General features: G+C 35.5%; 1 protein-coding gene across 1 annotated transcript in view; it reads right to left on the bottom strand.

The window, feature by feature from the left end:
* USH2A (usherin) overlaps positions 1-26,710 on the bottom strand; it is a 763,885-nt gene that overhangs the window by 665,833 nt on the left and 71,342 nt on the right. The window contains exons 4-8 of the mRNA XM_063114845.1: positions 11,169-11,232; positions 8,936-9,230; positions 7,811-7,995; positions 7,115-7,336; positions 5,890-5,983 (exon numbers count right to left, since the gene is read on the bottom strand). Coding sequence (XP_062970915.1) covers positions 5,890-5,983; positions 7,115-7,336; positions 7,811-7,995; positions 8,936-9,230; positions 11,169-11,232 — 860 coding nt within the window. The remainder of the gene's footprint in view (positions 1-5,889; positions 5,984-7,114; positions 7,337-7,810; positions 7,996-8,935; positions 9,231-11,168; positions 11,233-26,710) is intronic.

The following is a 26,710-nucleotide window of genomic DNA, read 5'->3' as shown; positions in this document are numbered from 1 at the left end:
TAGAGTAAAAATTTTTTTGTACATAAAAAGAAAAAAATAGGTAGTGGTAAAGACTGATGTGTAATAAAAATATGACATAAATTAGTCATGATGACTCATTCTTTTGGACTTCAGTGCTCTAAAGGAACATACTCTCTAAAATAACAGGAAGTATTCATTTACACAATAAGCGTTACAGAGTGTAATGTTGGCATTACTCAAATTATTGAATGGTAGAAAGGCTGATTATATGAAATGTTTCAAGTTGGCTCCACTATTTATAATACTAACAAAAATACATACTGTTAGTTTGATTGTAGTTAATTCATAAGATCCATGATTAACGTTATAAAAGGGTCACAAGTTACAGCCAAAGAGTAAAAGCAGTATTCATGGTGACTAACAAATTGCTCTGTGAAGGCTTGGCTACCCTTGCAGGTAATGATGTCACAAAATGATGAAAGAATAGCTAAGGAGCCAAAAAAAAAAAAAATGCTTGGCTGAGACACTGATCATTGCATCACTCTTGGCCAGAGCTCCTGGAAGGTGGACATGGCTATTAAAGGAAAATGAAAACTCATAAGGATGCAAGTTTCAACTGATAACACTTTTCCTAAGCTGGATTCTATCAACACTTGAAGTCTTAGAACAAGTAGAGAAAGTACTAGATAAGAGATGAAGATAAGAGAAGTAATAAGTATGTTATAGCTATGTAACCATGTTAATTGAAATATAATATACAAACCCAAGCACCCAGTTCTTACGCTGTGTGCTACACCTCTGTGCTTAGCATTCACTTTTTGGTAGTTATAATGGCCTTTCTGACCAAGTGGACCAGAGGTACTTGATTCTAATAAAACTAGTAGCACAAGTAGTTAGAGATAGTCTTAAAAAGGAGGATGAAGTGGGTTTTTAAATCCTATATGCCAAAATAATACGTGTTAAATAATTCTATGATATCAAATTTTGGAACAGGCAAAACTAATTTGTAGTTTCAGAAAGCAGTTCCGTGGTTTCCCGGGATTGGGGGTTGGGAGGAAGCACTGACTGTATAGGGGCACAAGAGAATATTTGGGGAGAGGAAAACATTTTATATCTTGACTGGGATAGTGATTACACAAAGCTATACATTTGCCTAAACTCATTAAACTATACATTTTTAAATGGGTACATTTTATTGTATGCAAATCATACTTCAGGAAAGTCTATTTAAAAATGAAAAGCATTAGTTTTGCACGATGTACCATGGGCCAAATTAGGTAAAGCTATGCAAAATCTCTTCGTATTATTTCTTGTAACTGTGTATGAATCTATAATTATCTCAAAATAAAGTTTTCTTAAACAAACAAACCTGTACAAGTGACAGTGATTATTTGTTATCCAAGTAAAATTGTTAACCATTTAAAAAAGCAGGTTTTCTAATTTGTAAGATAACTAATGTGAAAATTCAATACCATGTAATCCTGAATTCTACTTTGAAATGTTTTACTCTGCTCGAAAGTTAATGAGTAGTATCTAGTGTTTTGGATTTGTTTTGCTCTAGATCAATTCTAAAATGGGCCAAGTAAATCAATCATTCATTGCTTCAGTCATTCTTAAGATATGTAACTGTAACAAATACTCTGAGTATTCCCTATTAGTGAAATATGTCATATGTATCATACATTATAGTCAAGCTCCTAAAATGACCAATAAAATAACAATATGTACCAGAATTTCCAGTCCAACAGCACTGAGGAGAGTCACTGAGCCTCCCCAAGGTAGATATTTAGGTATCACAAAATATAACAAAATAATTAAGAAAAAGGTAAGTAGCTATTAAAGGAATAGTTCTAAGTTCATCTCAGGGTTAGCAGGGTCTTTGGTAATAGATTTTCTTGAGTTGCTTCTGGTTATTTGTTAGTTTTTATTCTTATGAAGGGATAAAAGAAATAAGAGCTAGCAATGGGTGGAGCTCTAGCAAATCTTGGCACACCAAGAATAATTAATCATGTATTCTAGCTACTAGTGTCTCAACATAGGAGTAAAGGTTGCTTTATAAGATTCACAAGCTCAAACCCTTTGAAGTCTGGGTAGTCAACACAAGTGAAGTCACACAGAAATAGGACTATAGATAGCAGTGAATGTGGTAGCAAACCAAGGAGTGACATTGCTCTAAATAAGGGAACTGCTACCCCGAGACAGCCTGCCATTGCCATGGGAGGAAATGGACACAGTGTTAGGCCATCTTCTGATCACGAGAAGCCAGAAAATTTTTTTTAAAAGTGAAGACTCTTGTTAGAAATTAAATTAGGAACTGTTTAAACCTTGTTCCCACCTGTGGGCCACCAATTTGTGATGTAAACTTTATAAACAATGGAGGAATGCTTCATACAGAGAATTCCCTGGAATGGCTGTGTATAGCAAACTCCTCCTGATTCACCAGTCCATTCCTTTCTCTTGACTTCATTCATTTCACTTCCGCCAAAACCACTTTCTTATAGGAAAGACAATTGCCAAGAACTGGCATATTCTCAAGGCTTACGTTTTCATCTGTTTGCCAAATAGCTGTAACATAATTCACAAAAGCCCTGTTTATTGAGTAATATTATTAATGGTTAGCGTAATACTGTGGGATTGAAGACATTCTTTTTGGATTATGTCCAGATCTTTAAAAAGAACATAGGTTCCAATAGAAAATGAATGGCTTATATTAAAGCATATTATTTTAAAAAGTGAAACAATATGAAAAGCATTTGCATAAGTATAGTTTCAAATTATTATAAGACAACTTTTCTGACACATACATCCCCATATGTATTAAAATACTTTGAATGATAACAAAAGGAGAATGCCATGGTTATGAATGTGTTTATAAAATCATTTTTCATTTTCAACACACTGTTGAAAATATCACAGGACTGAGAAATCATTCAACTTAACAGTCTATTGACTTTTTCCCTTTGGCTGCATTTGCCAAACCTTGCTAAATAAATTATATTTGTTGCCTTTTTATTTACGGCTAAATTCATGAATTATTAAAATATGTCAAGGAGGAAAATAACACGAAAGTTTGCTTTTTCACTTCTTGTTTTCAAAAGGTACTTAATGTCTAAATAAGAAGTATTAAAATGTATTTTCAACCTAAATTACAGTTAATTATTTCACTAGTTTATAATCCAACAGTCACCATCTGAGACCAAGTCTGAAAATCACAACTTGACTTCTGAAACCAATCATGAGCTTTGATTCATTTAATGGCTCTATTTTTAAGGGGAAGCATGAAATCATCTAAGAATCATAAAATATCAAACACTTAACTGTAAGAAATTAGGGAGAAAAAAAAAAAAAACGGGACAGGACACCAAAAGGAAGTAAGAGGGAAAAAAAGAGAGTTAGAGACAGAGACAGACTGACTAGTCAACTGAAAGCAAAAGAAGCTCAGAAAAAATGTCATAGGAAAAGTATTAGCCAGACATTAGCTTGCATATACTAGATACATCTAGTTCAAAGTGCCCTACTAAATTCATCCCAGAGCATTTTTAATTGGGTTGTTAGTGGTTTGGGGGAGGAATGGCAAGATTAATGAAAGAAATCACTGATTACAAGGAAAGGGAAGAAGTGTCCATCTTAAGAAACCAAAAGAAAACACTAGGAAAAATAGAATAAAAGTCACTTCAACTTTTAAATCTAGAAAAAATCAAATTGTCAAAAATTTAAATATAATTATGGCTCAGTAAAGAGTGAATCAATCAAATTAATCCAATTAGTTTCCTTTCTGTGACAAAATGTCATGCAATCAAATATATTGAAATCAGTCTTTTGAAAAAGATTTTTTCTCATGATATACTCCTCAAACCAAATTCAAAGACTCCAGACATTAGTAATCAAAGAAAAAGAAAAAGAAAAAAATTGTAAAAGATTCCTTTTTAAAAAACAATTATCAACTAGTGGTGAAGACTAAACGTATAAATAAAGAGAACAGCAATATAAAGCAGTGATCTCAAAAATAAGTTCAAAAGGATATCTAAATCAGAACATGAAACTTTTGGTTTGACCAGACAGAAAGAAAGGAGGCCATGACCAATCAAAAACACTGAGTTGAAAGTGAGGAGCAGGACCACATCATAAATGTGCTACAGGAAGTCTGTGTTTTAGAGAATACCCTTGCCATTGAACGATACACACAAACATTACAGTCCAAAGCAATTTAGATCCGATTAAAAATCTCAGAAGACTGAGATGGAGTTCCCCAAAACCTTGACAGATGGTTTTCTAAAAAAACAAGATGTTGCATAATATCCTAAAACAAACTACACAGAAGTGAGAGAAGACTAAAACACAAGTATGGGGCAAGGTCTAGGAGGCAGAGAAGCTCACAAGTCCCACGTGGGTCTATGAGATAGTGCTACCATCTTAAAAGCTGAGATACATAGACATACAGGTCCATACTTATGTAACAAGAAGATTAAACATAACCATTTCAGACACTTGTCATTGCAGAATTGCTTTTTAGAATGACAGCAATGATATAATGTAGTTCACTGCACCAATTGGCAGTCCCATCAATGATTATATAGGTTATATTCTCACAGGTCCTAAACGTTATCAGTCTTTAAACTTTTTGCTAATTTGAGAGATAAAAACAATATTTGAATCTATTAAAACTGAGGTTGGGTAACCTCTCATGTGTTTATTTAACATTACCATTTCATCCTTTGCAAATGCTTGTTCACGCATTTGCTCTTTATTTATTAGATTGTTATATTTTTCTTATTATTTTGTAAGTGCTTTTTGTATATTAGTGATCTTACCTCTTTACCTGTTAATATGATGTAAATATTTTCTATCAATCCATCACTTGTCACTACATTGTGGTAATGTTAGTCCTTAACACTGTACAGAATTTTAAATATGTATATGACAGAATATGTTATTAATTTCCTTCATGGCTCCAGATATGTTAGTTTCTGTTTGTATTTCACTCATTTAGCTTATGAAGGCCCTTAACTTTAGATTTCAAAATCTCCTTCTAATATTTATTTTAATAGATTTATTACATATTTTTATTTTTACATTTAAATATTTAAGCTACAATTTCTGTACATGCTATGAGGTAGGTCTCTAACTTTATTATCTGACAAATTGACAGCCAATTGCCTAAAACATCATTTCTGAAGACTCCATACTATCTACTTTCTTCACTGGTACAACTTTTACTGCTGCCATATCCTCTTTCATATCAGCTATTGCTGACATTGATGCTGGACAATTCTATGAACAAATATTACAAATATCTCTCAATTTGTTTCCATTAACATCTTATTCCTAAAGATGCATCTAAATTTCCACTTTAGCTATGAAACTCTCCCTGACTATCAGAGACAAGCTAAAGTAATATAACTCTTCAGTCATTTTACTACAGATTCATAAATTAATTACTTAAAATTCCTGATATTAGGAATAAATTAATCTTGATTGACATACATAAGATCAATACATAAAGATTGCCCTGCATCTAAAGACTGTGTTCTTGTATAGACACCTGTGTATAAATACCCTTTAGGTGTAGGAATCAAACCATGTTTTGGTTTAGTGCCAGGCTATTCAGACACTCTAAAAATTGTTTTATAACGTATGATAGTGCTAAATGAATCAAAAAAAAAAAAAAGGAAAGGAAAGGAAACTAAAACTTTAGGGTTTAGTTTCAGTGGTAATTTCTCTGATCGAGATTATTTTTTTAAAAATGCAGTTTTCAACTTTATCAATAGCTTTTATTTTTCTCTACAAAAACTTTCTCTGGAATAATTGATATTTTAGGTTCATATCAATTTATTTTTATTTAGACCCAGAAGTTAGACCAAAATTAACTTCACAGAATTTAGTCACCATCCCTATTTTTGTAGATTCCATGAATGAAATAGAACTCACATGAAGTCCTTCAGTGAAGCTTTCCTGAGAGCAGAGACATCTATATGGCTGGCTTGTCGTATCGCAGTTATCGGCATGACCATGGCACTGACATCTGTGAACATGAGCGTCATACAGCTCCTAAGAGTCACCAACTCAACTGTGAATATATTTAAGGCCCTATGGATATATACAGTGTAAATCCAACAAGTAAGGCAGGTATATTTAATTAACACAGAAGCCAGTTTCTCTTTAATCCTGTGGCTATTCACAAAAATTTTTAATTAATCCTGAAATATTGGAAGGACTGTCATCTATATCCAAGGTATTGAGAAGGTAATTTTTATCCACTCTCGAAAGGGGGATAGAATTTTTTATACCTATACCAATCATTTAGTAAGAGAAGACATTACTGAAACTACTTAAATTACAGTTAAGAATATAAAGTTCAGAATGAACTCCAGGATGAAGTTAATAAATTTCCATTTTTTTGTTGTTTTTTCCCAAAATTAGATGGTAGAATATTTAGTAGTATTACTTTTTTATTTATGCTATTACTTGAACAAATATTGCTTATATATTGGTATTCTGGTCCGTTTATAGAGATGTACTGTATCCCAAGGCATATCATTCTTCTAGAAAAACCCATTCTAGATATACTCTATATGCACATTTCCATATTAGAATATATGCTGCCTAGTATTGCAGCTGTCCATTTTTTTTTTCAAATACTGTCAGTCACTTACTCAATTATGATTAAATATTTATGTTACTTAGAGCACATCAGAACTTTCCTCTAAAGGAAAACGAGTGTTCTCCATAGAACTGTAAACCGTGAAGCGCCAAACTTACAAACTATCTGGTACTATAGTTGCAACTCCAAATCTAGCTTCTTTGCTTTGCTTTCAAGAACATTTGAAAATTATATTCCAGAAAAAATCAAGTAAAATATTTGATAAATTATTTCAAAGTCAGATTCAGAGTATCATAACTTCTAAACTCAATAGCTTTTGAAAATTGATTCCATATCAATGCTCTATTATATACAGAAAGGCTCACATAGAAATCCCCCCCGCCCCAAAAAAAATCTTAAGAGTAGAAAATCATTTCAAAATGTGAAGCTTGGAATCTAGCTTGCTCTAAATTCTTAGTTAATATATTTTTAAATAAGTATGATAAAAAACCTTGTTGAAAAAATACGTAGTGAAAATAACACTCCACTCGAAACCTTGGTAATGAACAGTACCTCCCACTGATGGTGATTTCATCCACCGCATAGTATCTGTGTCTGAGGTTGACTGCAGTCTCGGTTGTATAGTACTGCCCATGGAAATGAAACCTTATTTGTGTGGCTTTGACAAAATCTTGAAGAGACGGGGTATTATAAAAGTCATTGTATCCAGGACGGTAATTTGATCCAGGTGTCAGGATGCTAAACGTGACATTACCATGGGAATATGGAGTGAAACTGTTGATGAAAGAAATTCGATATCATGAAAATGTATTAATAATTTTAACAAAACATACATCACAACTTTGGAGACATTACTACACAGTATCAGCGAAAGCTTAAATTCTTTGTTCTGGGAAAACAAACATATCCCATGTAATTCACACGCAAACAATCCAGGATCAGCACAGAAAGCCATGCTAAGACATTTCCTTGAGAACATAGTGAAAATTCTATTGATATAGAAAATTTGCTAAACAATCTGAAAATAAGACTGCCAAGCACCAGTGAGATTATAAGTAACCGATACCCTAAGTTTTTTATGGGAACTTTAAACATCGTTTAAAACTCAGTTTAGGGAGGAGACTTAGGAGAATCTGCCTCAAGAAAGTTGGTGGTGGGAGGACGTCTCCATTAGCCTAATGAGTTATCTTACCTGTAGGTTGTTACTAACTCATCAGTCTATTAAAATTATTTTTAAAATATTCATACTTGGAAAGCTGAAGACAGTTGACAGAATCAGGATTTTCCAAATCTCCGTTATTTTTCATTCCCAAAGCACTGCAATTTCTAGCAAAATATTGCCAGTCCTCCCAATCCAAACTGTCTTCCTTCTTCCTCTGAATTCTTATTATGGTTGGTTGTGCACTAAAGAACTGAATGATAATATAAAACACCTGAAAATGAATAAATTAATTACTGTAATATAAGTTTTAACTTTGACCCATCAGAATAAAGCAAACTATGGAATTGCTAAATTCAAATATAACAGCTCGCTTCCTCATAAGTATAATTTTCAAACATTTATTGGACATTTAGAAATTTCATAAACCCATGGGAAAAGCAACATATTCTGTAACTATATCAGTCCCTCTTCTCAAGGATTTTATAAATCAAAGTGAAAATTAATATTGTTTGATACAAAGACATTCACAAACAGCATTACTTTCATGAAATAAATGTCACATATGTTCTTAGTAGTTATTTTTAAAAAGCACCTCAGTTTCTATTAATTTGTGCTGCTTAATGATTAAAAAAAGTTTCAACATTTCATAATATTTTGATACAAATCTCTAAAATATTCAGCCCCACATATTATATTTTAGATACCTTTATTTCACTCATTAAAATACACTACTAATTGCCTAGTTCAGTTTATACCATGTAGTGGGCTGAAATGTGTCCCCAAATATCCAAGTACTAACCCCAGATACCTATGAATGTGGCCTTATTGGGAAATAGGGCCTTTGCCGATATAATTTAAGGATCTCAAGATGAGATCATCTTGGATTTAGGGTGGGCCTTCTAAGAGGAAGAAGAGGGGGAATCAGCACATGCAGAGAAACAAGGCAGGAGGCCATGTGAAGACAAGGGCAGAGATTGGAGCTATTCTGCCACAAGCCAATAATATCCGGAGCCACCAGAAGCTGAAAAGGCAAGGAAGGATCCTCTTCTAGATCTTTCGGAGTTAGTTAGCCCTGCCAACACCTTGATTTTGTATTTCTGGTCTTCAGAACTGTGAGAGAATAAACTTCTGCTGTTTTAAGACATGGAGTTTAAGGTGACTTGTTGCAGCAGCCATAGGAAACTAAGACACACTCCATTGCTTCTAATTACCTGATACTGCCCATTTTCCAAATCTACTGAAATTGTCACTCCTCGATTAAGCTGGGTAACGTTTGTAAACACATTTGAAACCCATGCAGTACCAATATCGTTATCATTGACAAAAGAGAGAGGATGGGCTTCAGGATTCAGCCGTAACACTCTATTCCTGGTTGTGTCTTCTGCGTCATTAGGAAGGCAGTATCGCTGTACCAAAGGATGGACGCGGGGGTGGCTGCCTGGGCAGCGGCAGTGGGACTGGATATGCAATCTGAGCAGACCTCCAGAAAAAACTTCCAGAATTTCTCTGTGGGAGTCAAGAGGCAGACTGTAAGGACAAACAGCTTCACAGTAATAGAACTCTGAAGAGTTGTTACAAGTAAATGTCACTCTTTTAGTGTTTTAATGAGTATCCATTTCACTTTAATAATTTTCTAAATGGAACTTAATAAAATTAATTCCTGGTCAAGTAAACATACTCATTCTCATAAAATGTAGATCAAAAATGGTAAATTTTTAACTGTTAACTTTTTACATAAGAAGAATGCATAAGCCCTTGTATAAAGATATTTAGGTATCACAACATTGTACTGTGTCTATTGGTGATGAGATAGAAAAGTAACATTTACTTAGGTTGTTAAACTGAGAGTGAACAATAATATATAAAAAAATGAGAGTTACAGATAGGGTCACCGGTTCACCCCTGGGAAGGAAGTAAGAAAACAAGTGTCATATTATCTGCTTCTGTTTTAGGTAAAGGGACTGAGGCCAAGACCACTTGTCAATGGTTTCCTGTGACTCATCAGTACAGATTCTGGCATCCTAAAATGCTTCAGTGACTTCAGATCAGATGGAAGCTGCCAACAGCAAAAGAAGAATGCCAATTCCAGGCAGATATATTTAATTTTTCCATTAAGGGCAATATAACTCTTCTAGATTAGAATTACTCATTCTATTTATAGGCATTCTTCCACATATGACCTTTCCAGACATTTCGGGCAGGCCAACACCAGAAACCAAGATCTAACTAGAGGGACTGGGCGTCTCTCAGACCCTGTGGAGCAATGGAGAGTCAGGCAGCTTTTCCATTCATGAAATCACATAAAGTGACACCTTCTTCTTTACATCTCATTGATATTTTTCAATTGATACCAGGTTTTGAATGGGACCAAAGTCACTGTTCAGTATGAAATCCTTGCCTCCAAGGAAAAACTTCACTCCTAAAAAATAATGGCAACCTTGCTCTTCAGCATTTTAGACAAAAGTGATCTAGAAGATCAGGCCAGTGGCAGCAAATCTCCCCAGCAATGTGTTCCAGTGTCATAGCACCCTTTATTCAGGCATGTCCTGATTATATAGACTAAAAAAAGAATGTTTATATTGATAATGGATCTGCCTGTGCCCACACACCGCCTTAAGAGCAATGCTTCTCAAATTTACAAGAGCTGATCCTTTCATCTGAAAATGCACGACACTAATCTCTCCTGAAGAAATATAAATAAACATTCAATTTGTTATCATCAATAGAAATAAGACCAACTCACCCATACAACAAAATACTATTATATTATCAGATCTTAAGTTGGGAAAGAAATTTCAGAAGCTATCTTAAACAAAATTTCACTTGAGCTTTTCCTAACAAAAAGGAAATCTGTTTGCCTTTAGGAAGATTTCCCTCCTATTCTTAAAATGAGGAAATACTTCATTAAAGCTAGCCCAATTCTGTATAATTATTTGTTCACTGGAAATAGGAAAATATATAACAATACTTCAAATACTCATTCTTTTTGTCTCCAAGTCTAATAGCCCAGTCTCTTGAGACTTTCCCATATATCAAAAGAATTAAGCATTTTCATTATTCTACATTCTCTTGTTATAAATTCAACAAAGCAATGTTAAAAGGTAGATATAGCACTTTCTTAAGTATTAGAAACTACTTCATGTAGAACATTTAAATAAATATATTCCAAATTCTATAAAACATTCACAAATTGAGATTTCTTAGAGAAAATCCTTGGTAAAGAATTTGGTCAACTGTATATTATAATGAGTTACTCAACAGAGTAGTACTAGTGAATAATAACCATAGACTAAACCAAAGCAAACATTGTAAACATTAATTAGGTGATGTTTGCCAAATGCTGTGAAGATGAAAAATGCTGTAATCTTCATGGTACTGTTATTTAAGTGAAGTCAGCATTTATCCTTACACTTTTTGAGGTTTTACAATACCACACCTGCTTACCTGTTTGTAAGTGCCTCTTGGTATAATCGAAAATCTTGCATTCTTCCAACAAACTGCTCTAAACCTGCAAAATACATATTAGTGTATGTACATAATGTAAGAAATCTCAGTTTCACAAGCAATGACTGACAAATGTTCAAGTGATATTCTTTTGAAGCTATAAAGCTGTAAAACAGGTCTCACTGCCCTTTCAAACTCTTACAGATCGATATATAGTTTTCTAATTTTACTTGAATACAATAATTATAGTTGTCTTATAGAAATGCAGGACTTAAGTCAAAGTGAATACTTTGGTCAGCTTATTTACTGGTTTTCCTCAGAAGTCCCCTTCCCATATCACACTTCTCTCTAGTTTATGAACCATTGGTACTAAATTTAATGGTCATCTGCTCCCAATTGCAATTTCCAGAGCATTTGCATTGCCAAGAGAAAGACGACCCACTCTAGTGTCCCACCTGTTCTAGTTCCAAGCTCCAGAATATCTGTTTTGGTCCTCTCTAAACTTAGATTAATGGATGGTTTAGAAATCTCCAATGACTGAGGGTAAATTGAAGACCTCCTACTCCTGGATTCTGAGTTACTGACATACATCAACAGCATTCTTGTTCAGTCTCAAAATTTCATTACCTCATGAGAATTCTTCTAAGACAACCAGGTTGAAAGACCAATCTACAAGGAATCTGATAACCTTTCAAAGCATACGTAGATTTGAGACTTAATCCACAAAATATTATTTATTTGTTTAGCAAGTATTTGTTTAGGACTTATGAAGACAGATAAGCCTAAGAGAGTGGTAACAAAAAAAAAGTAAGGAAACTACCACCTCTAAGTTTTTATGTTTTTCATAAAGAGAAAAAATTAGCAAATGTAAAATTTTAGCTAGAGTTTGGATCATGGGGACACAAAAGTGATGGGACAGAGTGTCTAACGTCACTTTAATAATTGTAGTTTTTTAAAAATTAGATTTGGATTAATGGCTAAACATGTTTGCTTTTTTAACTATTCAGTTTTCACTCTGCCTTGATAGAGTTTTAAAAAGTGTTTAATTTATCTTTGCTGTTGCTTCTTGTTGATGCCTTGGTGGAAGCTGGGGCAGAATGAGGATATGTCTGATAAATAAAAGACAGAAAGTAGAATCAGCACACAGGACAGTCTCAGATGCTGATCTCAGAAGCAGGAGGAGACTAATGAGCAAACAAAGGTGAGACTTAGATACATAAAAAAAAAAAAAGAATATGTTTGTGTTTGAGTGTGTGTGTGTGTGTGTGTGTATGTTTATATTATTTACTTTGCTATACTTTTTTTATATTTACATTGAAGAATAGATTTAAGAAAATAACCAAGAATATCTTATATATGAATACGTCTTCATCAGTATAAATTTTCAATTGATATATTCTAAGAAAAAATATTTGTGTAGGCTCTCCTTCTCTGTCCCTCAGGCTCAGTCTTCCACAACCCCCACAAGCTGAGGCCCACAGGAGGTTTCAGGTGTAGCTCCCGCTCTGACTGTCCTGCAGGTGGAGTCCCTGCCTTATCTGTCCAAAACAGGCCACTGAGACAAATGCAAACCATTGTCCAGCAGGGTTGTGACAACAAACAAAACAAAACGAAAATCTGCTAAAACTTTTAGAAGTCTTTAGAAGATTCCCAACACAAGTTGCTTTAAAACATATGCTTACTTAAAAGAAATAAGAAAATAAGGCAGACTGTTCATTCAGGGAATTGGCCATTGAGGCAAGTTGGTACATAGTAAAGTGACCTGAATCCAGGATCTAAAACTAAGCAACATAGTGAATGGTGTGAGGAAGAACAGACCTTTCCTGGAGACAGGAGGAAAGACTGGAAGAACTGGAGATACACCAAGTCTCTGTGTGCCTTTGTGCTTCCCCAGGGGCAGGGAAGAGGGACTGAGGACAGGCACTCCTCCTGGTGTGGACTGTCCTTGTGAGGTCAGAGCCACTGGCTCTGCCTCCTGTTCAGTCTCCACTGTCACCTCCCCTCACACCTGCTCCTCCTCCCCACGTCCTCCCTGGCCTGGGCTGCAGCTCTGCAGACCGAACGTCTAACACCCCACAGCTGTCAAGCTCTCTCAGCCCTACAGTTTTACACTCGATTTTTGCCTCTGCTTTGAATGTCTCTGCCCCATGCCAGTCTTTAATGTCTCAGCTTTGAAATATTTCTTGTGGGAAACTTACTACGCCCACCATGGACCAGTGTGCTCCGGTACACCACGCGTTTTCATTTTATTCTACCAATACCTATTTACTTCTCTGTGTTGCTTAGGAACGAATATATTAAGTAAACTTCCCTGGCAAGACACACAAAGTCGTAATTGGTCTGATTCACTGTTCTGTCCCTAGTTCATAGCCAAGTCCCTGGCACATGGTAAATTGTCCAATAAGTATTTAGTAATGAAGGGGGGAGGAACGAGGGAATCAGGACGGCAGGGAGGGAGTCTTATAGTGAACTTCAGAAGATAATGAAGATCTGTAATGGCTGCTATAAAAAACAAGTAAAGAGGTTGACCAGAGAAAAATTCAGGGATGCTCAAGTATTTTGAGGGGCATCTGAAATTAGTGATTGTAACTTTGCATTGGGATAAGTCTGCAAGTAATGTGATGTCCCCAAACTTGCTGACAACACAAGAGAGATGTCAAGTGATTGGAGGTATCCAGGATGGAGGGTTTGTAGGCAGAGTGCATCAAAGCAAGAATATAAAGGTAAGATTCCAGTGACAGAATAGAAATGATGTACCACGGTGCCAAAGTGGACAGGAAAGTGAAACCAGATGACATGGGGTAGACCAGGAGAAAAGAGAGGAGTCAAGGTGTTGCCCATCTCAGTGAAGTCAAAGACGGTGGTGGGAGTGGAAGATGCAAGACACCTGAAAAAATTCCCAGTATAGTGCTCATCTTGGGGTTAGCTGGGGACAAACACAGAGCAACACTGATGCTGCTATTGGCAACACTGACTAACAGAGCAACAAGAAGGTTCCACCATGTGCAAAGCATGCTCTGCCATCAAGAAGTTCCCTGCAAATCAGAAAGTCACAATTCGGGGCTTAATTGTGTTCTAACAAAAGATATATTGAAATCTTAACATCCTGTACTTGTGCATGTGACTTTATTTTGAAATAGGGTCTTAGTGGAGGTAATCAACTTAAGGTGATGTAGTTAGGGTGCACCCCAATTCATTACCAGTGGTGTCCTTATAAGAAGAGGGAAGTGCCATGTGAAGGCACAGTCACACGGGGAGAAGCCATGTGATGACAGAGGCAGAGATCAAAGCGATGCTGCTACAAGCCAAGGAACATCAAAAAGCCAGCGAAAGACAAGGAAGGATTCTCCCCTACAGGTTTCAAAGTGAGCATGGCACTGCTGACCCCTTGGTGTTGGACTTCTAGACTCCAGAATTGTGAGAAAATACATTTCTGTTGTTTTAAGCCACTCAGTTTGCGGTACTTGATTATGGCAGCCCTAGAAAACTAATACAGTCATCATTTCTTATTACTGTTAACATGATGAATTATCAAGGAGAAAAATAAATTTTTGTAGCATATATTTCATGTTATCCCACTTATTTTCTTAGTATAAAAAATTGTCTAGAATGTTTTATACAGAACCTCTGGGGGAATGTTTTTTGTTTTTTTCTTTTCTGTTTTTTTCTCCATTGTACACGTTTGTGGGGTGCAGTTCGTTGTTTCCATACCTGCATACATTGTAAATGATCTAATCAGAATAAGTAGCCTGTCTATCACATAAGCATTTATCATTTCTTTGTGGTTATAACATTCAAGGTCCTCTTTTCTGGCTATCCTGAACTGTATAACACAGTACTATTACCTATAATGACTGTAGAGCACCAGAATTTATTCTTCTTGTCTAACTGTAACTTTGTACCAGTCTACCAACATTTCTCCATCCCCCTAACCTCCCTCCCTTTCCCCACCTCTGGTAACCACTATTCTACTATTTCTTTATCTTTTCTTTAAATTTATTTTTCTTAATTGACCCATGGCATTTGTATATATTTATGGAGTACAATATGATATTTGGGTACATTCATACTGTGTGCAATGCTCATATCAGGGCACTTAGTATGTTCTTCTCCTCAAACATTTGTCACCTCTCTGGGAACATTCAACATCACCTCAACTAGCTATTCAAAGATACACAGCACTTCGTTGTTGACTGTAGTCTCCCTACTTTGCTACAGAACACTAGAGCCCATTCATCCCACTTCTCTACAGTTCTGTAGCCATTGACCACCCGCTTCCAATGCCCCTTCCCCGCCCCCCACCAATCGCTAGTAATCGCTATTCTACTCTCTGCTTCTACAAGATCCACTTTTTTAGCTTCCACATATGAGTAAGAACACGTGGTATCTCTCTCTCTGTACTCCAGGGAAATGTTTTATCTCAAGCAACCCAGATCGTAACAAATGGAATAATCATTCATGGTTTTGAAAGACGTACCATCTTAGTCTGTTTTCTGTTGCTTAGAACAAAATATTTGATATGGGGTCATTTATAAAGAAAAGGAATTTATTTTTTACATTTCTGGAGGCTACGATGTCCAAGGCTGAAGGGACAAATCTGGTGAAGATCATCTTTCTGGTGGAGACTTTCTGCAGAGTCCCAAGGAAGAGCAGGGCATCCCATGGTGGGGGACTCAGCACTGTAGCCCTGGTCTCTCTTCCTCTTGCTATAATAACCCGTCAACCCATTAAACCGTAAGTTAATTAATTAATCAATTCTTGAGGGCAGAGGCCTCATGACCCAATCACCTTGTAAAGGCTTCGTCTCTCAATCCTGCCACACTGGGGATAAAGTGTGAACATGAGTTTTGGAAGGGACAAACATTCAAAGCATAGCATGTGCTGTAACTGAAGGAAAGCAAAAATGATGAACAATGTGATTTTTGTCAAAACCCAAACCATGGCTTTAAAAGTCAGGGTAGCTTCATTCTTTCGTATGTTTATTCATTCACAAATATTTTGGGGGAGCCTATTATGTGCCAGGCACTTTCATGGGTGCCAAAGATACATCAGTTAACAAAAAAAAACCACATTTGCTTTTATGGAGCTTGCATTAAAGCAGATAGATAAACACAATAAATGAGTAATTTATGTAGTGTATTTGAACATAATAAATGGTATGAAAATAGAAAACTTAGAGTAGATTGGAGAGCTTGGCTGGATTTTGTGGGGGATGGCATGTTCAAAAGATGTCCCATTGAGAATGTGGTATTGACAGGGAAAAGGGAGTGAATCGTACATATAACTAAGGGCCAAGTGTTCCAGGCAGGCATCAATGAGTGCCCAGACCCCTAAAGCAATATGCTTGGCATGTTAGACACAGTGCATGGAGCCAGTATCCTGGAGCAGAATAAGAGAGCAAGAGGCATTGGAAGATTAGGTCAGACAAGTAACTGGCTTTGAGGGATGGAGGTGCAAATTGTTAAAAGATTTATAGCCAATTGTAAGAATTTGGGGTTTTAGTCTGAGTAAAATGGAAGCCACTGCAGGGTTCTGAGTAGAGGAATGACATGATCTCAGGTTTATTCAAAATGTTGAGATTAGAATGCAGAAAGACAAGGGTAGAATTAGAGAGGCCAGTTATGAGGCTATTACAGTCATCCAGGTGCAAAATGATGGTAGTCAGACCAGGGTGTCAGAAGTGGAGGTGTACCTTTCAGAGCTGATAAATTAGAATTCACTTCCTGTGTTTTCATAACAGTTAAAGGGAAGCTCTGCTGCAGAGGGATAATAGAACCTATTTTATTATCTATAAAACAAAGGGGCTGGGTTTTATAACCTTTAAAAAAACCATTTGACTTTGAATTTTGGAATCACTGATAGGACAATCGTATCCACTACTACAGATTTCATATTTGAAAAAAATATTTTTAAATAAGGGTTAGAAAAAGTTTTCTAAAGACCTAAAATTCATGGGAATCATCCATGCCACACAAGAGAAATATGATTTGGGAGGAGAATGCTATAAAACATTTCAAGGGCACAGTCATGGGGACAGATTTTACTCATTCCATTGCTAGTTGCCAATTTTTTTTAAAAGTTATTCATTGGAATACACATTTTGTAGAGAGATTCCTTACTGAAAAGTATTCTTATGGCAAAGATAGGTCTAAATTATACAAATTGATCAAGGAAATAGATATGACTCATACAAGAAAGACCTCACGGTTGTCTAGTCAGAAAAGAGACAGGTCGTGACTGGAAAGAAGCAGTGCTGCATTACAACAGGATGGAACTGCAAAATTAGTTAAATGGAAAAACTGTGAGTAAATAATCTAATATATAAACCAGAGTAAAAACAGGTTTGCCATATGGCTAAAAAACATAAATGTCACACCAATCAGAAAGGAAGAAATAAAATTTCCTCTGTTCACAGATAGCATGATTGTCTACTTAGAAAATCCCAGCAAATCTACACCAAAGCTACTAGAACTAATAAGTAAACTTAGCAATTTTGCATGATACAAGTTCAATATATAAAAATAAATCCGACTTTTATATATTAGTGATGAACCAATGAAAATATAAAATTTAAAGTACCATTTATATCAGCTCCCCCATCATGAAATACTAGTTATAAATTTAATAAAGCATGTCAGTGTCTATCGGTAAAAGCAGCATGACACTGATGCAACAAATAATAGGATGTCATCAGGACTGGCAGAGTAAGAACAATTGAAAATCCTTTCCACCATTAAAGCCATGAGAACCTTGGCAATGAATAGTAAATTAATTTTTTCAGAACTCTGGCAATAAAACAAGACTTGTGACAATATGAGGCATGTTTATTCTTAAAGCAGCTGAATATTTGTAACGACAACCTGTTCTGTGGCATTTTAACTTTTCCCATTCGTGTATTCCTCCCCACCACTCAACAGCAGCCTTGAAAACAAACAGTCTGCAACTGAAGTGAAAACCAGCAGCCTAGCAGCCACTGGAAGGACTGAAATAAGATTGAAACTCTTTCAAACCCCCATCTTCAGATGACTGTCATTATTTGATCTGCCTGGCAGTACCCTAAAAATTCCCACTAGTAGAGACTGAGCTGACTCAGAGTTCACCCAGTGGAAACAGCCTTTTCCCTGGGGATGTTTGTTGAAAACCATCAGTAGCAACTGCTTAACATTATGGTTGTCTAAGGCAGCAATTGCATAGGGGGAAAACAACAAACAAACCAAAAAATCTAAAAAGGAGAAGCTGGGGAATGACATGTCTATAGGGGATTTACAAAGCTCTGACATATTCCAGGGAATCTAAAAGTCCATGCAAGTGCAAAGTGCTATGTGCATGCCCAGATATATGCATATGTTCAAGAAAGACCTAAGGAGAACCTAAACTTTCACCTCTGCTTGACAGTGAGGCTCTGTGCAAGGAGCAAGTGTGGATTAAAAAAGAATGCTATAATCCTGAGTGTTGAAGGCTGTTGGGCCCATTTTTAGGAGCAAACATTATCTGTGAGCCACATGGTGCCTATGGGTGGAGGATGAAGATGGTGCCCGTGGGAAGTAGGGGAGGCGTAACCCAAGATAGCTCCAAAATGTTTTTAGTGGTCCTCCAGTATTTCTGCACTTGTGAACCCTGCATGATCACTATGCTCAACTTGTTTGTACAAAATGCATGCACGCGTGATCCTTTAATTGATTAGTTAGTTCATGGAAAGCCCCTACTTGCTTGCCTATATAAATTGCAGTGTAATGGCAATAAAGTGGAACTGCCCTGACAGAACCCCTGCCACGTCTGAGTGTCTTTTTCATGGGGCTGGGTTGGCGGGCAGCAGACTCACATTTCCCCCAAGATCCCTTGGTCCCAACACCGGGGGTAATCCTGTTGACTCCTTCTCCTTCTGAGTCTGCGGGAGGACCCCAGGCATGCCCCCGCAGAAAGCTTGGTGCAACATGCATGCAAAGCCCCTTGGCAAAGACTGAAAAGCTTACTCATTCTAGGAATTTTAAAAATTATCGATTCAATCATTGGCTGACCACTAAGCTAACTACAGGGACATCACTGGCCACGTATGACAAAGAATAGAGATTGTACAAAATTAGTTCAGGAAAGTCACTAAATAAGCAAAAAAATAAAACAGCAGGAAAAAAAACCTGGGGAGGGAAAGAATCTGATTTCCACATTTACTATAGCATATATTTTAAATGTCTGGTTTACGACAAAAAAAATGACGACATATAAAAAACAAGACAGTATAACCAATACACAGCAGGGTGGGGAATGGGCAACAGAAATGGCCAAATGTGAGCTATACATTAAACTTACTAGATAAGACTTTAAATCAACTAATTTAAATATGTTCAAAGAACTAAAGGAAACCATGTCTAAAGAATTGAAGAAAGTGTGAGAATGATGTTTCAACAAACAGAGAATAAGAGAAAAGAAATCGAAAATTAAATAATGAGAAATTCAGTAGAGGACCTCAACAGCAGCTCTGAATGGGCAGAAAAAAGAATCAGTGAACCTGAAGATAGGTCAATTGAGATTATCCAGTCTGAAACACAGGAAGAAAAAGAATATTGAAAAATGAACAGAGCCTCAGAGATCTGTGGGATACCATCAAGTGTACCAATATAAACATAATGGGAGTGCCAAAGAAAAGAAAAAAGGGCAGAAAGAATACTTTAAAAATTCATCATTAAAAACTTCCCAAAGTGGTGCATTTCTCAAACCAAAACTGCACCACACAACCAGCACTGCAAGAAATTCTCAAGGGAGTCCTGCCTCTGGAATCTGAAAAACGATAATCACTATCACAAATACACAAGAAAGAATAAAACCCACTGGTAAAACAAAAATGCAAAGAGAAAGAAATTAAATCTTACCACCTCAAAAAACCAACAAACATTGAAAGTTAATAACAAAAGGGGAAGAAAGAAATGAAAGATATTTCAAACATCTGAACAAAAAGTGATAAATGCCAGGAGTAAGGCAATCTAACAATAGTAACCCTAAATGTAAATGGATTAAACCCCTCACTTAAAAGACACAGACTGACTGACTGGATTAAAAAGCTAGACCTAATGATGTGATGTCTTAAAGAGACTCACCTCACCTGCAAAGATACACACAGACTAAAAGTAGAGGGATGGAAAAAGATGTACCACACAAATGGAAACTGAAAACAAGCAGGAGTAGTATTCTTATATTGAATAAAATAGTCTTTAAACCAAAAACCATAAAAACAGACAAAGAAGGTTCTGAGGGCTTTCAAAGGACAGTGCATGAGGAACTGTCTGTGCTGTCTCTGCTTCTACCATCTTGCAATGTGAGACCCCTGGATCACTATCACCATCACCTGATGGACTTTGAACTTCCCAGCCTCAGAAACTGTAAGAAATAAATTTTGTTTTCTTTATAAATCATCCAGTTTCAAGTATTTTATTATAAGCAACAGAAACAGACTAATACATTCAGCAAATATTTGTTTTTTAAAAAAACTGAAAAACCTGCCTTCATAGAACTTATACTCCAGAGGGGAAAACAGATAGACAATAAAAATATTAAAGCATATAATACAGTAAAGATAAGTGCTATGGGAAAAAAAATAGAGCAGCAAAATGAGGACCAAATGTGGGGCATTGGTGTTTGTAATTTTAAAGGGTGGTAGGGAAGACATTTTAAGAAGGTGCTATTTGAGCAGACTTAAAGCAAGTGTGAGAGTCAGCACCAGGGATATCAGGATGTAAAAAGTTCCAGACTGAAGGATACTCAATGGCATAAAGACCCTAAGACAGAAGTGTGCCTCACATATTTAAGAAACAGCATGAAGGCCAATTTGCAAGCGAAAAAGAGAGGAAAAGAAGGAAAACAAAATAGTAAGAAATAACGCCAGAGAAGTAACAGCAGTCAGATCATTTATGTCTTGTAGGCCACTGTAAGAATGATAGTTTTCACTCTGATGAAATGGGTGAATAATAGAGCATTAGCAGAGATACAATATGACTGACTTACATTTAACAGAGCACCTCTTAAGAATAAAGTGGAGGGTCAGGGTGGAAGCCATTAAAAGACTAAACAGTAATCAGACAAAAGAAATGACAGCGACTTGGATTGGTATGACTCTAGTGGAGGTGGTGAGAAGAAATCAAAACCTGGATATATTTTGAAGATACCATCAACAGGATTTTTCTGATACATAAGATGCTGAATGTGATTCTGATACATAAGAACTGATGAGGATGACTCCAAGATTTTTGCTCTGTGTTACTGGAAAAATGAAATTGTCCTCACTTGAGGGGGGAAGATTATGGGAGAAGCAGTGTATGGGTCAAGTGAGAGGTCTAAAAAGAAACTAGGTCAGTTTTGGAAAAACTAAGTTTAATTTTGAGATATAAATTAAACATTTAAATGGAGATTTGGGATTTATGTGACAGTCCGGAGTTTAGAAAAGAGGCCTAGGGGGTAGATTTACATTTGGAACTCAAATCATTTAGATGATATTTAAATCTACAAAACTGGAGGTGGTCTTTAAAATTGTGAGTATATACAGACTTGGGAACAGAGGTGAGCGGTAAGGCCTGGGATACCAATCCTAAGAAGTCAAGTAGATAAAGAGGAACCAGTAAATCAAACTGAGAAGTAGCAACTAGAAACTCAGAGGTAAACCAAGAGATGATGGAGTCTTAGATGCCAAGTGAGGAAAGTACACCAAGGAAGATGTTGATGGGTCAAATTTAAAAAAAGACTTGAAATTAACTATTAGATTTTTGTTGTGAAGGTCAGTGCTTTCACAAGTGTAGTTTAAGTGCAGTAGTGAGTCAAAGTCTGACTGTACTTGGTGGAACTGGAAAAGAAGAATTGAAGACCCCATTGTTGAAAACACTTTGGAGCAATTTTGCTAAAAGAGGAGCAAGGAAATGAAGTGGTGGCTAGTGGAGGGGGGCAGGGTGTCAAAAAAGTCCTTTTTAATGTAAACATAACAATATGTTTTTATGCCCGTAAAAATGTTTCATTAATGTAAGAAAATTTTACAATAAAAGAGCAAATGGGGAAAATGCTAAAGAACATTCTCGGTCAGATCTAGATTATATGCCAGAGGTAGAAAAATGTAGCAGTGGGAAGTACAAAAAGTCAGAGATGAAATGAGGGACCACAAAAGCTGAAAATCTCCAGGAAAAATTAGAGGAGGTAACTGCATGGTCAATGCCTGTATTCTACCAAAATAATATTTGGGGACAAATAATAGGTACCTTTTTTGTCCAGAGAGCCAGAGACCAGCCATAGCTAAAAGAATCTAGAAGGTTGCAGAGTTAAGTATAGACTTGAGTCAAAGAAAGAAAAGGGGTACATATCAGATGTTACAATAAAAACTTGACCTTTACTTCTAATTTTACTATAAAAAGTTGCAAGAAACCATAACTTTGCTATCAACTTAACAACCAAAACAAGCCAGATAAGCTATAAAGTTATTTTCTAAAACCCACATATGAGTGAGATCATGTGGTATTTGTCTTTCTGTGCCTGGCTTATTTCACTTGACATGATGGTCTCCAGTTCCATCCATGTAGCTGCAAATGATAGGATATCATTTTCTTTTAATAGCCCAATAGTATTCCATTGTGTATATGCACCACAGGTTTTTTTTTTATCCATTCTTCCATTGATTGACATTTAAGTTGATTCATTCTCTTGGCTATCGAAACCCATCAGAAAGTAGAGGGCACAAAGAAACCTATATGAATTAAATTCTAGGAAATAGCACGCCTTTGAAAAGAAAGATGAAGCACAGGGCTGATCTCATACCCAACAGAGAGGAGAGAGAGAGAGGAATCAAGCACAGAGGGAGTAAGAAGAAAGCAGCCATATGGAAGCTGCAATGATAGATGAGAATGCCAAAAAGCCCCAATAACACAGTGAGTCTGCACCAATTTTGATCCTTTTCTCAGCTATCTAAAACCAATGGCTACTAAATATTAAAACTATAATAAAGCCCACATATGGATCATCTTCAAATCAGTTTTGATACTGTCACTTTTTACTACCTGTCCCCATTCTAGAGGCCTGATAAAACCAACCATCCCTCTTTTTCTGGAAGTAAATATTAGTTACTTTCAGCTCTTCCATTCTTTTATACAAAATGTCTGTTAAATAATAAAAACCTTTTTTAGACACATGAAAAAGCAATAAAATGTGGCTCATATTAAAGACAGGAAAAAGACAATAGAAGGAGATGTGGACATGGCCCAGATGTTGGAATTATCAAATAGAGATTTGAAAACATCTATGATATAAATGCTAAAATATCTAGTGGAAATGGTGAACAATATGTCAAAATAGATGCAGGGATTTTAGCAGAGACATAAAATCTATAAAAAAGTAGCCCAACGGAAATACTGGAAATGAAACATATGCTATAGAAATGAAGAATATTTTCAATGGACTAAACAGCAGCTTAGACACAACAGAGAAAATGATGAGCAAATTCAAGGCCAGTCAATACAAAATGTTCAAACAGATACACAAAGAGAAAAATGAGTAGAAAAAATAAACAATCAAAAGTGTGCCCAGGATCTGTGGGACAATATCAAGTGCCCTAAAACAACTGTAACTAGAGTCCTAGATGAAAAGGAGAAAGATGGAGCCAAAAAGGAAAGAGAGAGAGAAAGTTTGAAGAGATAGTTATCAAGAACCTCCAAAAGGAATGAAAATATCAACTCACAGATCCAAGAATCTGAGAAAACCTCAAGCAGGAATTTCCTCAACTTATGATGGGGCTACCATTCCAATAAACCAATTTCAATTTTTAGCTGGAAATATAAGTCAAAAATGCATTTAATACACCTAATTAAATTAATCTAATTAAATTACCATACATCATAGCTTAGCCTAACCTACTGTAAATATGATCAGAACACTTACATTAGCCTACTATTGGGCAAAATCATCTAACACACAGCCTATTTTATAATAAAGTGTTGAATATTTTACATAAAATTATCATACCACATCTCACTTGAAAAGATCAAAATTCAAAATATGGCTTCTACTGAACACATATTGCTTTCACATATATATCTTAAAAACATCAAGAGGAAAACAACATATAGCACACAAAGGGACATTGTTATGAATGATGGCTGACTTCTCACCAGAAACAATGAAGGCGAGAAGACGATGAAACAACATATTTAAAATTTTAAAAGAAATAATAATAACAATTAAAGTAGAATTCTATAGCTAATGAAAATATCTTTCAAAGGTAAAGATAAAGACATTTTCACAAAAGCTGAGAGAATTTGTTTCAGCAGATTGAACTACAAGCAGTGAAAAAGGAGGTTCTTCAGGCTGAGAAGAAATAACACCAGGTGGGACTCGGAGTTCGCAGGAAACAATCAAAAGCACCAGAAAGTGGTAATCTTTAAAAATAGAAATTATTTCATGCGGTTTACCTAGAGAAAACACAACATTTTCAAACATCTAGATATTGCTCCAAATTGAAAAAAAAAAAAAAATTTCTCTCTCACCCTAAGCAAATTTTGATTTTGAGCCAAAAAATTAAATATGGTTCATGACCATTATTTAAAAATACATCAGTTTCACAAAGTTAATAACTTTACACAATATCTAAGTTAACAATAATATTCTTGATAGCAAAATTTTATTGAATACCTAACACGAACCAAGCATACATTATTTATAAGCTTTACAATCGCCCTGAAAAGTATTTCTATAAAACACATTTTACAAATGAGAAAACAAATTAGGAAATTGGATTAAGAAGTCATATTCTTTGCCAAAGTCACTTGGCTCTTAAGAAGCAGTGCTGGGATTCAAACCCAAATCTGTCTGATTCCACCTCTCATGCCTTGCTTCTCGGGCACTAATTATTATAACAATAGTAATTTGTATGCACAATGAATTAAATGTTTAGTGCAGATTTGTACTTCCTAAATTCATGTTCCCAATATAGATTTTAGATGAGAAAAATTTCCAAGACTACTCTCTACACTGCACAAATTAGGCCTCCCTGGCTGACCTTCAGTTGCATTCACAGATTAAATCTATTCTGTGAAATGCTTCCATTTCTTATTGTGTCCAAAATTGGAAAATATTTTTAATTTTTGTTATAATACAGTTAACTGAAAATTTGCAATCAATAAGAAAGAAGTTTGAAAGTCAGTTACTTGCAATCTCACTCACAAATATTAACATTATTAACATTCTGAATACTACTTTTGGATATGTCCTTCTGGAATTTCAAATAGAGGATGCTATACTAAACACTTGCTTTTCCTCCTGTAACAGCACTTCATGAACCCACTGCCAAGTATCTACAAAGAGACATGTTACACTCCTCTTTGGTGTATACTATTCCATGGTAGGTATAAATTATAATTTATTTAATTATCTTTTGAAGATTTCGACTGATTCTAATTATTTGCTACTGGAAATAATTCTACACTGAGCATTTTTAGTACACATTTAAGCCCTTATCTAATCACATTCTTGAGATAATGTCCTGGAAGTAGAATTCTTGGATTAAGTAGCATTCACTTTGTTACTTTTGATAGTTTGCCAGATTACCCCAAACTCTTTCCAACACTCGTATTATCTCTTTTTTATTTCTTGCCAAACTAAGTATGAAATGATAAGCATTGTTTGAGTTTTAAATTCTCAGTTTATTAGTCAGATGTTTTAATATTTTCCTTTAGTGTTTCTGGATATGGTACCATGCTAATAAAAGTCTTCAATATGCCAGGATGATAAAAGCATTTGCTTTCATTTCTCTCTACCGCCTCATGATTACATATTTTACATTCAAACCTTAAGGTTGTGAGGCATAAATTTAAACATCTCTCTTCTTTTTTTCTAATATAACTGGCCAATCGTCCTGATAATACTGCTAGATAACCCTTCTGCAATGATCTGAAGCCCACTCTATCTTTAATTAAACCCCTCTATATCTACATATACCTATTTCTACATTTTTATTCTGTTCCCTTACCTGTCTTAATTAATCAATTTCTATATTTTTTTATTTCTTTTATCTAATTCCCAACAAAACATCCTCTCAAAAAATTAGCATAATCTCAGCTAAACTAAAAGGAAAATGGACTTTCTGTATCTAGATGAAATCAGAAATATGAACCATGGGACCCGGCTTAAAATTAAAAGAAGCATTTCAGCTACAGAATCAGGAACAAGCAGGTAAGTTAAGATTCACACAAACAAGAAAACATGGAAGGGAAGGCAAGTTGGAGTTAGCTTCAGATGATGATTCTTTTCTTCCCTGGGTATTCCCTTCCACAGATACTCAACAAAAGTTGATTGATTTTTTTAATGACCAATGACCTTTTCAAGAAAGTGCTATACATGTTTGAATGCATAACGTAGACATTCTTACCTTTAATAGGAAACTAAAATTCTGTTGATAAATGAGTTCAGAAATAGCTCTGAAAAGTTTTGATTCACCTGGTTCTATGATTTTAAATCCAAAATTTGGAGGGCTATTATAGATTATGACTGCAACAACATCAGCAACTCCTCATAACTACATA

This window comes from Cynocephalus volans, chromosome 11 (genome assembly GCF_027409185.1).
Source record: "Cynocephalus volans isolate mCynVol1 chromosome 11, mCynVol1.pri, whole genome shotgun sequence".
NCBI classification, from domain to species: Eukaryota; Metazoa; Chordata; class Mammalia; order Dermoptera; family Cynocephalidae; genus Cynocephalus; species Cynocephalus volans.
Note: the sequence above shows the minus strand (reverse complement) of the source record. Positions and strands in the feature narration are given on the sequence as shown.